The sequence below is a fragment of the Panulirus ornatus genome, chromosome 31 (assembly GCF_036320965.1).
Source record: "Panulirus ornatus isolate Po-2019 chromosome 31, ASM3632096v1, whole genome shotgun sequence".
Taxonomy (NCBI): domain Eukaryota; kingdom Metazoa; phylum Arthropoda; class Malacostraca; order Decapoda; family Palinuridae; genus Panulirus; species Panulirus ornatus.
Genome location: NC_092254.1, coordinates 1202030 through 1214202, shown reverse-complemented (window position 1 = coordinate 1214202; position 12173 = coordinate 1202030). Strand labels below are relative to the sequence as shown.

The 12173-nt window shown below is 37.2% G+C and overlaps 1 protein-coding gene across 1 annotated transcript in view; it reads right to left on the bottom strand.

Annotated features, from left to right (window-relative positions):
- cm (AP-3 complex subunit carmine) overlaps nucleotides 1–12173 on the bottom strand; it is a 34547-nt gene that overhangs the window by 7248 nt on the left and 15126 nt on the right. The window contains exons 5-9 of the mRNA XM_071680208.1: nucleotides 9508–9667; nucleotides 7894–8007; nucleotides 5215–5394; nucleotides 3587–3745; nucleotides 1060–1110 (exon numbers count right to left, since the gene is read on the bottom strand). Of these exons, the coding sequence (XP_071536309.1) occupies nucleotides 1060–1110; nucleotides 3587–3745; nucleotides 5215–5394; nucleotides 7894–8007; nucleotides 9508–9667 (664 nt within the window). The remainder of the gene's footprint in view (nucleotides 1–1059; nucleotides 1111–3586; nucleotides 3746–5214; nucleotides 5395–7893; nucleotides 8008–9507; nucleotides 9668–12173) is intronic.

Sequence of the window (12173 nt, the reverse complement as noted above, 5' to 3'; positions counted from 1 at the left end):
TTCACCTCTTGCACTTTATGGTGAATCTAAATCTGAACTCTTTGCAATAAAATTACACACTCTTCATACAAGTAATATGAAGCAAATTGGCACATCACACTACAGAAAGCTCTGCAAGTTTTTCTCCTTACACAGATTGATACTTTGTAAACTGTTTTTAAGAGTGGTAAAGGATATGCAGATCAAGTGTTTGCTTTGAAAATTCTGCGTGAGAAATAGAGATAATGATTTTTATGAGGGATTTATGAAACGGGAAACCAAATGATATGGATGACAGAGATACTCTGTGGAATGTATTGCATGAAAGGAATGCTACTAGAAGCAGTGAGAAGTTTTTATCAGGAAAGCAGGGCAATATGGTATAGGTACTGACATGTAGAAATCAAGTTACTCTTGTGTTAAGGCCCTCAACTAAGCTTCCTCTTCTCTCAATAGTGCTATGCAACAGACATGGGAATAATGCTGTGCAGTGGTTCCTAATTATTGGTATGTGAGAGGTGTCCAAATGGTTGCAGTGTTAGTCTTTGAAGTTCTATTTATCAGTAAAATGAAATATGAATACATATTTATGTTGTGGTGCATTACATGTGACACCTATAGAATGGTTGTGACTGAATGAGGCCTTCATCCATATGTTTCTGGTGTTCCCTAGCAGATGCAAGAAAAGGAGAACAAGTATGAAAAAAAATCTGTTTAGGAATGTTTGATGACACATGTAATGGTATTCCAGTGTTAAGTAGAGCCTTAAATGTATGATTTATTCAGGTGAAGACGAGGTTAAAAAGTATCTTACTAGGTTAAACTGAGAATCTATATATGAGTGGGGAAGATATAAGTTCGGGATGCACAACTCAAAAAAGCTGGAAACCATTGATGTACATAATGCATATAGAACCATATTACAAGAAGTACATTTCAACATTCATAATCTGCATGATCCTTGTTCTAAGGGGTTAGGTAGGTTGGTTAAGAGTCAAATGTGAGAGTGTGTACCAGGAATTCCTTGAAAAGTGAAGACAAACACAAAGAGCATAGATGCTTTGCTTTGATGATACTCACATTTATTGGTGGGTTGCTTTCTGGAGGAGGAGAACCACTCTGTATGCTGATCTGAGAAAAAACATATTTATCTAATAGTCTGGTGTGTTAAAGTACACAGAAAAGATTATGCAAAAGAAACCACATTGCACATGTGGGATGCAGCATACATATATGATATATAAGGATGGATTGTCTTATAGTAACAATGCACCAATCCCAATTTCCCTTAAAAGTGTGATCACAGTAAAAATTTATTATTTTGGAACCTTCAAGACTATAAATCCTTATGAAGAAAATAATGCAAGCAGGAGTACGAAAATGGGAGAATTAAATTTTTTGTCTTTGTTTTACCACAATGCAGTGCTGAAATTTACACTTAGTGCACAAATCAAGACAGTGGTGCAGAAAAATTTCTCAAATCATGTACATCACTTTTTTTCTCCATGGCTCCAGTCACAAACAAAAATCCACAGCAAAGCTGGGCCTTATTGAAATAAAAAGATGGATAATAAGAGTGCAGTTGAGAAAGCAAAAGAGGGTGTATTGAAATGGTTTGGCCACATGGAGAGAATGAGTGAGGAAAGATTGACAAAGAGGATGTAAGTGTCAGAAGTGGAGGGAACGAGGAGAAGTGGGAGACCAAACTGGAGGTGGAAAGATGGAGTGAAAAAGATTTTGAGCGATCGGGGCCTGAACATACAGGGGGGTGAAAGGTGTGCAAGGAATAGAGTGAATTGGAATGATGTGGTATACTGGAGTCAACGTGCTGTCAATGGATTGAACCAGGGCATGTGAAGAGTCTGGGGTAAACCATGGAAAGTTTTGTAGGGCCTGAATGTGGAAAGGGAACTGTGGTTTCAGTGCATTACATATGACAGCTAGAGACTGAGTGTGAACGAATGTGGCCTTTGTTGTCTTTTCCTAGCGCTACCTCGCACGTGCGTGGGGGAGGCGCCATTTCATGTGTGGTGGGGTGGCAACAGGAATGGATGAAGGCAGCAAGTATGTATCTGTACATGTGTATATGTCTGTGTATGTACATGTACGTATTTGTTGAAATGTATAAGTATGTAAATGTGCATGTGTGGGCATTTATATATATACATGTGTATGTGGATGGGTTGGGCCATTCTTTTGTCTGTTTCCTTGCAGTACCTCGCTAACGTGGGAGACAGCAACAAATCATAATAATGAATAAACAGAATAAGAGGAAGAAAGAGGAGACAAGAAAAAGTATTACAAGAATTTTTGGAGAAAGTGGCAAACCTGCCTTTTAAAAATTGCCAAGTGATATATATTTAGAAAGATATGTGGGGGTAGACAGTTCCAAAGCTTCAAGATGATGGGAAAGAAACAATTATCAAAATAACATAAAAAAAAAAGCTACTGGAGCACTTTCATTAAAAAAAATATGGTGAATATTATACCTTATTATCATTACTACATTCTCAATTCACTGGGGTGGATTAGGAGCATACACCCTCCAAAACAAGACTCACACATCCTGAACCTATACCTAGTATGATGAAAATGAAACATGGACTTCCAAACTTACATGTGTTTCTGATTTTTATATCTAGTACTGTATTATAAATACTCCTTCCATTGTTTTGAATGTGACATGTAATTCTGCAGTACATACACCTAACATTTTAGGAAAGCTCCTGTTTTATCAACACCTTAATCTGATTAAGAATCATTAATATAAACAGGAACTGAGTTGCAAATCAGACTTTATAAAAATTGATTGTGGAATTCCATTAGGGTGTCATTTCTTTTGATTTTGAGCAGTGTTTCCACCAAAATCTATATGTGCATAACGCATAATCTTTGAGAATGGGCTTTGATCAGCAGAATATAAAAAATCACAATCTAAAAACATAATTTTCATGTACAAAAAAATATCTATCCAACAATTCTATAAGAATATGTAGGATCCTTTTTTTTCTAATCTATACAAATATTTTAGCACAAGTGTCCCTGCCCTTTGCCAGCCTACTGGATAGAAGAGGATACACAGCAAAACTGAATCCGATAAAAAGTGCATATCAAGTGTATTTCACTTACCCTCAAGTACAAGGAAACAGACAGATTGGCAGAGAGATTTATAGATATATAAAGATACAATACTTTCCTGTTAACAATGAAAATGTAAGCAAAAATAAATGTTTACACTTTTGACATGTCATATGGCAATTGGAAAGATGCTGTATATAAACAAATACATAAGACAGACCTACATTATCAAAAATATTCGATAAGGGAACAATACAATTAAGGGACATCAGAAATATACATGGCAGAATTTGGGAAAAAGCATTAAATAGTGGGAGTATGGATAGGAGATTCTTCAAGTATGTGCAGTTGTAAAGGAGTATGGATAAGGCAACAGGCCCAGTAAACTTTGATTGTTCAACTATGCAAAATTATCTAAAACCATGAAAAACTTTCTTTATAGATCAGTCTGCTGTGAATAAGGCAACATGCCCAGCAAATACTGTTAAGTACACAGCCACTGATATTATGATAAATGGCAATCACTTACATTTCCACGAATATTTGGTAGCTTGGTTGGATCAATACGTCCCACATCCCAGCGCAATACTTTTGACACAGGATCAAAGGAATATTTTCCCTGAGACACAGTCAAGTTGGAATTCAAGACACATTTTGGCATTGGCACTTCCAGAATCACACCTTCAACCTGAAACATTAAATTTCCATATTGTATACAATTATTCTGCAATCTTTTATTACAAAATCTCAACTTAGTTAAGCCATCAACATTCCACATAAATACCAAACTGCTCCAACAGCACAGGAATAACGAAGTAAAGTAACTAAAAAATAGCTCCCCCAAAAATGTAAATGATGTTATAGAGCATACATTATCCAAACTGCATTTTCTACAAATTCATCTATCTATCCATCATCATTAATTCTGTTCCCATCTTAATGATTAGAGGTGAATCATGTGTATATAATACGCGTGCACCTTTTGTGGGGGAAAATTCCGTAAAACTAAAGTTCCCATCACTGCAGGTATGGAAAAAGAGAGGATCACAAACAAACAGAAGTAGCTTCTGCCAATAAAAACTTCCCATTTGCCTCCAAGAAATAATCAGACTTCCCACCAGGAGCCCTTTTCAGCACATTAACATACAAGCCTTTCCTTTTCACACCTGTCAATTAGTACACAATCCAATAATGCTCACGAATACTTATGTTTGTGCCTCCTTTTTAAACCAGGTATTCCCAAGCACTAGTTCTTTTTCAGCATGCAAATGGACGAGCTGTTCACCATAACCATTTAAACTGGGTACCATATGTCTCCCAATCATACCCTTAACTTCCACATCATCCATTTTTGCATTTAAATCGTTTAAATCTCCAACAACTAATACTCAACAATTTGCATGAAAATTGCTATTGCACTCACCCAACTCTTCCCAAAACACTTGCCACTCTTCCTTGCTCCTCTCACCACAAGGTGCATATACAGTGACATTCACCCACCTCTCACAATCCACTTTTAATCTCACCTAAATCAATCTGGAACTTACATCCTTACATTCTTTAACAAAGTTTCACAACTCCTCCTTCACAAGAAGTGCCACCCTCTCCTGAGTTCTCACTCTTACGGTAACTTAAGAATTTATCCTTGGGCAGTTGCAAACATCCTTCCCCTTTCCCCTTAGCACATAGCATATATATGAAGGTCATGATTAGGGCATTCAGTTTCCAATACCATCTCAGCTACCATAAAAAAAAGGTGGCTGATATTTCTTAGTTCTAGGAGGCAGTGGTATCCATAAGTGATGTCATATTGACATGAAATGAAAAACCTGATAAAGGACCAGCTAAATATCACTTCATAAAGTTTTAGTTCAATCTGCACAATGGTTTCCAACAAGAACATGCTTGAAATCTAAGCTAATCAGGGATCAATTTGCCCTGTCACAACCCCCTCAAATGTTGGATCAGAATAAAATGAGGAAACCTGATCATGGACCAACTACAACTAATTTTTGTAAAGTTCGGGTTCAAATGACCCATTGGTTTCTGAGTTTAAAATGTGAAACTTACAAAAAGATAACTTATGACAACAGAGACAAATTGATGACAAAAGCTCACCAGATGAGCTAAAAAAAACAAACAACTTTAGCAACTTACTGCTCGTCCCATGGTCTGCTTGGGTCCTACAGTGATGTCCAGTCTTCCTCCTCCCACGTCTCGAAAAGAAATGTTATGTCTTATATAGACTGGAATAGCAACAACTGACTGTGAACCAATGTGATAGGATAACAGCCGGGAGTTGCCATCTGGAGGGACAAAGGAGAGCACTCGTTCTGACTGTGGATAAACAAATATAATTAGATAGTACTACAAAACAGACCAACCATACATTTTTTCCAGATCCACATGTGCCACATACAAATCCCTCTCTGTCTCCAAGTACTTCTCACACAACATCTTTTAATGACTTGCTACATATATCCTCTAACACTCCTGAAGCAATACTCTTCCTCCCCAACCTGGTGTTCTGTGTATGCTATCATCCTCTCAGTCACCACTCCCATACAACTTACCGGGTGTACTCAACAGATCTAAATATTTGTAATCCAGGCATTCACTTTTCTTCCCCTTGCCTTTATATATCAGTACTTTTGGGAGGAGATGAGTGAGAGCTGCACCAATTTTCAAGTATGGGATTGTATCTTAGTAATGGGTGACTTTTATGCAAGAGAGGGCAGTGTGGCAATCAAAGGTATATCTGGAGAGGGTCATATGGTATCTGATGTAAACGAAAATGAGAACAGCTTGTTAAGATATATTCTGAAAAAGGATTGGTAATTGAGACCTAGGATAAGAAAACATAATTATACGTGGGTGAGATGTGTACGAGCTTTACAGGATAGCTAGCAGTTTGTCTGATCATTTCTTGGTGAAGGTAAGTGTGAAGAAATAAAATGGGAGGGAAGAAGGGGGTGAAAATGAGTAAGCTAGAAAAAGAGGCTTGGCAGGGATTCCAAGGGAGACTAAATGAATAATTGTATGAGATGAGACTATATGAAACAAGGGGTGTATGTAAGGAGTGGATGTTATGTAAGGAAGTAATGCTTCTGTGTGTGGTGAAATGTGGAGCATGGGAGGTGCACATGTGAGAAAAAGTGGTGAGTTCTAGTATAAGGAAGTTAAGTTACTAGTGAAAGAAAACGAAGAAGTTTATGGGGCAGTACCTGCAATGAAGGAGTATGAGTGATTAGTACAGGAAAATGCAGCATGAGGTCAAGAGGAAGTTGCAAGGGCTGAAAAAGAGGGCAAATGAAAGATGACAGTAGTGACAAACTTTTGGGAGAGCATAGAATAAATGCTGACCACTTCATATCTACTGATTCTGACCATTCACTCATCTGCCCCTTTATATCACATCAATCCAGTTAATTTAAACCCATGCATTCCTCTCACCTCCTAAATGTTCAGGTCCTAAAACCCAAAAGACTATCACTCCTTCCTGCCACCTCCTTTTTGGTCACCCCCTCACCATTCCTCTATCCACTTTTAACATGCAGATCCTCTTTCCAGTCTTTTTTTGCTCATCCTCATCATACATTTGAACCATTTCAGCACACTTTGATCAAATCTCTTGATCACACTGAACTTACTAACCCAAACCCCCCCCCCCCATATCTTATGACTAACTTCAGCCCCCATGGTTCCATCAGCTGCTAAGCCCTGCTTACACCTATTACTTTACTTTCACTTACATTCACTTAACTTTTTATCTTTCACACGCTCTCCCTGATTTTCTCCCCACCTCCTGGAGTTTCACTCTGGAGTCTGCTAACAAAGCTGTGTCATTTGCAAAGAGCTAATGATTTACTTTCTATGCCTTTCATCCCCATGATCCCAGAGATATGCCTCTCAATCTTATACCCTTGCATTCACCTCCCTCACCACTACTAGAACACTGGCTCATGCAAAACAGAATGTCTGCATCACCATGAGATCATTCAGGTAAAATATTTAAAGCCCTTCTTTGCACTCACTCTAGAATATCAATGACTCCTTTGGTATCCAGATATCAGTTTTACACATATATTACACAAGGAAATAAATCATTCTCTTATAAAACCTCAACATTCATATTGCTCTCTTTCTGGCATCATCTAAATCACCTCTAGCCATTATCAGTTCTCTTACTGTATCAATCCATCTTTTCCAAGGTCTAACCCTTCTCATTCCTGCTGTTCTCATTAACTCATAGTTTTCAATAATGAATTATGCTGTGCATGAAAAAGAAAAGCTGAATCATCATGCTGTGACACTAACACCAAAGTTGGTCTTGTTTAAGTCCTTTCCTAAAAGAGTCTTTAAGTGCAATTATGCTTTAACACACAATCCCTAAGCTAAAGAATGCCAGAAAAATTTTATCTGTTTGTACTATGATTTGGACAAAATTATTAGAGTTCCACACTTGTGTGACAAACTTGCAATATGCTACCATCCAGAAAGCTGTGGGTGAAGCAAAACATTTCCTACCTTAACCCTGGAGAAATTGAAATTATGAATCAGAGAAACTTGATCTTTTCAGACTGGAAAAGGTAGTGACTAGTGTGAATGGGTACTACTTATTTGAAAAAAGTTACTTTAGTACCTGACTGGTTGGATGCTTCTGTCTGGTGCAGTTTCTGACCAACCTGATTCCCAAGAGGCAACCTGTCCTGTTACTTTGAGTAAGAGATCAGTTTGGCCAGTGTATCTAAATCTTCATAGTATAACCAAGAAAAATAAAAACTGAAGAGGAAATAATACTACATTGTTCTACAGAGTTCACAAAAATCAACTTACCTCCCATCGTTTCAGTCTTACACATGGATGGAATGATACATCATCAAAGAGTCTTGGGTTAATAAATGTGAGAGTAAGGTCTGGCATTCCAGATAACTTTATACAACAATCAATCTGTCAAAATAAAAGAATCATAATCAATCAGAAATCACATGTACTGAACAATATACAATATGTTTCTCTCAAATAAATATCATTACCAATCAATACATAAAGTGGTTATTCAGTTTTCAAAAGCACAAGTAAAAGGGCCTTTCACTTTACCCTAGTCAAACTATCTAGCCTTGCTCTGAAAATTCCTCTAAGTCCTAATTTTTTTCTTATACTAATTCACAATATTTTTACATGACTTTAAATACTTCATCCCTGTCAATATCATCTCATCACTGTTTCTGCAAAAAGAAGGCATCTTCTAAGGTTGACGTGACATGTTCAGGTTGCTAACAATCTATGACAAACAGCATACAGTGAAGGACTTTCCTGTAATATTCCTTGTTTTGCAATGGGGATTGTTGCTCACTACTTGGATTGCTATATTCTTGTAAAATTACCTCTTCAAGTGCACAATCCAACAAGAGGCACTGCCTGTCATCCTGCCTCATGATGTGTCTAAAGGTACAAAGGAAATCATGCTAATGAGCTAATCAATTTGCAAAATTATGTGTTATGAACTTAAACTCTCCATCATTAAGCATTCCTGAGATGCAGTACTTGCACAGACCTTATTTTTTCCTTCATTATAAAAATTTCTATGTCACTGAATTATAACTATCAAAGACAGAAAAGTGCTCAAAGTTGTAATGACTGGAGAGCTCTGCATAGTCCGATCCTGGAGAGAATGACAGTGAGAAAGATGATTACAAAGAAGATCATGAGCGAGAAAGAGGCACAAAGTTTGGGAATATGTGATTAAAAGAGGTGTAAGAAATGAGGACTATTTGGTTTTGCTAAAATTCAGATACACAGAGGAAACACCAAATGTGCATACTGAACACAGACGTACTCCCCAAGACCTAATATCCGAATCATTCTTCTCACTTTTCTACAAATGCATTCTTAATCTCTCTTAAGACATTGCACAGAGTATATGATTATTATAGCCATCTTAATTCTATTCTACTTGAGTGTTGGAGCTAACAAGCTACTCTTACTTATACATATTACTTTGGTTTCAAACCAATCCTCTTAATTCAAAAGTTACTTTTCTTTCCTTACATGACCACATCCATGAATAATTTCAAATCTTTCACTCAAATCTAAAAAATGCTCAAGTACTCCTTACCAATGTTTCACATTTAACTCCTCCATATGCTACATTCTTCACTTACTTTTTGCACATTCCACATAATCACAAGCATCAATTATTGCTGTAAAAATATGCATCCACACTGTCTACAAACAAGGCCACATATATTCTCAAGAAGAAGGACTGGTGGTGCCAGAGTCCCAAGCCCTTATCCTGCACACTCAAAAATGCATGTAAAGCTTAGTACATCCTAAAATACCCTACCATCAATACATATTTCTGAGTGGTGAGCACTTTGGTGAACACAAATTCTGAATCATGCAACAGTACCTTATACAGTAATTTCTAAAATAGTAATGCACACTTACATAACCCTGAATTTCAGCAGCAACAGTTGCACCAGACTTATCAATGATAGCATCCACTTCCTCTGTCACATCAAAGTATGCCTCGTTGTTTGTGTACTTAACGCCTGAACGTCGCCAAGGCACATTACTCAGCTGACCCGTTGGCAAAGTGGCACTTACACTATGGATATACAAATAATACCATGTACCACCAAAATAAAATAAATGAGTCCTTAGAATCTATTATATATACCAACATACATCTAATCACAACTAGCAGTAAGCTTTGCAGTGGGATAATTCATAAGCACTGGATGATACTTATCAAACTGTGAACTATGTAGTTTTTCTTTGTTTCCTCCAAATATATCTATCAACCTTCTCAGAAGGAAGATTACAATAGAGTACAGAGTGACCTTGGGGAAAGTCACATAAACTAGTAATATTTGCCAGTCATACTAACTAGCAATATATGCTAGTTCCCAGGCATTAAATATCTTAATTACATCGACTTACTTAGAAATATGCTTGATTTATGCAGGATAAGACATACTCATAAAACTTAACTTTCCATGATTACATGTGGAGCCTGCTAACCACAATCAAAATACCATTTCAGGGGATTATTACATTCTATAAACCACCCTGTAGTGTAAGGCTGCATCTCATTCAATGCCATAGAATGCTTTTCTATTTTAGTAACACACATGAATTCCTGCTGATCTATAACTTCCATTGTACATAAAGTAATTTATCCACACTAAGAACTTGGGCCATGCCCGACTAGCCCACTAGGGAAGTGAGATAAAGTGTTAACAGAATTAAGTTTCCATAAGAATAGGTGTCCTGCAATGTTGTGAGGAGTTTATAACACCTACCTTGCAGTGATATGTAGTACATTCTAAAGAATGACTCTTTCATTCAATAAGGGTTCTTTTGACAATGGCGATACATAAGAAAACTGTAAAAGTTCTCAATTAATATGTGAATTGTCTGGAAAATTATAGTCACCATAATAATGTTTTTAACCCTTTCTAAGTGGCAAAAATCATTCCCCCTCCCCCCTTCGGAGTTTAAGAATATGAAATAATGATATATGGAAAAAAGATATACTTCTCATACTCTACCATCAGGGAATGGAGTATTTATGCCCAATTATAAATATGTAGAACTGTATTGGAAGTAGCTTTTCATTATATGAAAAACTTGACCCTGCTAGGGATCTCATGTCTGTTATCAACCTGCATGGGGCCTGGTCCCCCACTGTTCATGGTGCACAAAGGATAGATGGTGGACAACCAGAGAGTGGCCCAGTTGTGATCCATTCCCTTAACATGAATCATAGGGGTGATCTTTGTGTACAAGATGCCCCCACCACTCCTAACCATGTGAGAAAAACAGTCCCTACAAAACAGAATAACTACCTTCCCCAAGAATTGAACTCGTAAAGCCAATTCTTTCCCAAAACACCAGTTAAGGTCAATGAGTCAGAACTAAGACAAGGCTGGATACATCTGATGAGCTTGGCGATTTGGAGTATTACGAGCAGTCAGCCTGAGGAAGCTGGGAATGATGATGTCACCGCTGGATGTTGACTTCATATTAGAAGGAAGTGGACCCAAAGTAAGATAGAGCCAATAACGCTGAATGGTTAATTAAAGAAGAGTGAAACGCGTTTACCTTACCATAAAGAGAGGGTTAGAGGCATCTAACCCTTGGAAATCATGGAGATTCTCTCAGCCTGTGGGACAAACTAACCATGGAAAGAAAGAATACAGAGCAAATCAATTTGAGCTCATCAGGCATTTGTAGACCTGATTCTTAAAACTGGAAAGGTTTTATGAAGAGGAAAAGATGAAAGAAGGAAGAAAATTCCACAGCTTCGCAATATGATATTTGGTGGATTCTCAAGTGGTTGGTCTCCATAAAGAAATTACAAAAAGCAGGAGCCAGTTGCAAGCTGAGGATACAGGCCTTAGCTATGCATAAAATGCTACTGTTATAACTACTGTGGCACAAAGGTGTCCGAAAACATGCGTCAAAATCACGTTTCCAATAATTATACTATCAAACAGGAAAAAGTCTGAGAGAAAATAATCTGCACATATCCCCTCACAAGGTAATAGTCCTACTTAAGATGGGAATTTTAACAAAATCATAACATTCACCTGCAGAGAAGCACCGCTCACTGTAAATTTATGATCATACATGACATCAACTTTTGGACTGGGATGTGGCTTGGTTGGTATGGGTGTTGCAATTCTGAAGCTCAGAAATTCTGCAGCAGGCACATACTCATTCATGTGTTAAATAATATTTCTAATAAATGTATCTGTAATCAGCAAAGAAAGGATACAACTATATCACCTTATAAGTAATAATAATACTGGTGGAAGTGGTACTCCGATAACAGTATACAGTATCTACATGATTACTACATATAGTTCAATCATATCTCACTATGTGTTAAAGAATTCACACTACAAGCACCAAGCGTACTGCTTACACACATCACTATACCACTAAAAAATACATCACTACCCTGCATCACTTCATTATTTCCAATGTGACAAAAGGTTTGGAAGTTTTTTGCATAATGTGTCATGAGATACCTTCAATATCTTTCTCTGAATCCCTGAGTATATGTGTAGATGCTCTTATTCATCATAAATGCAGAAAAATCCTCT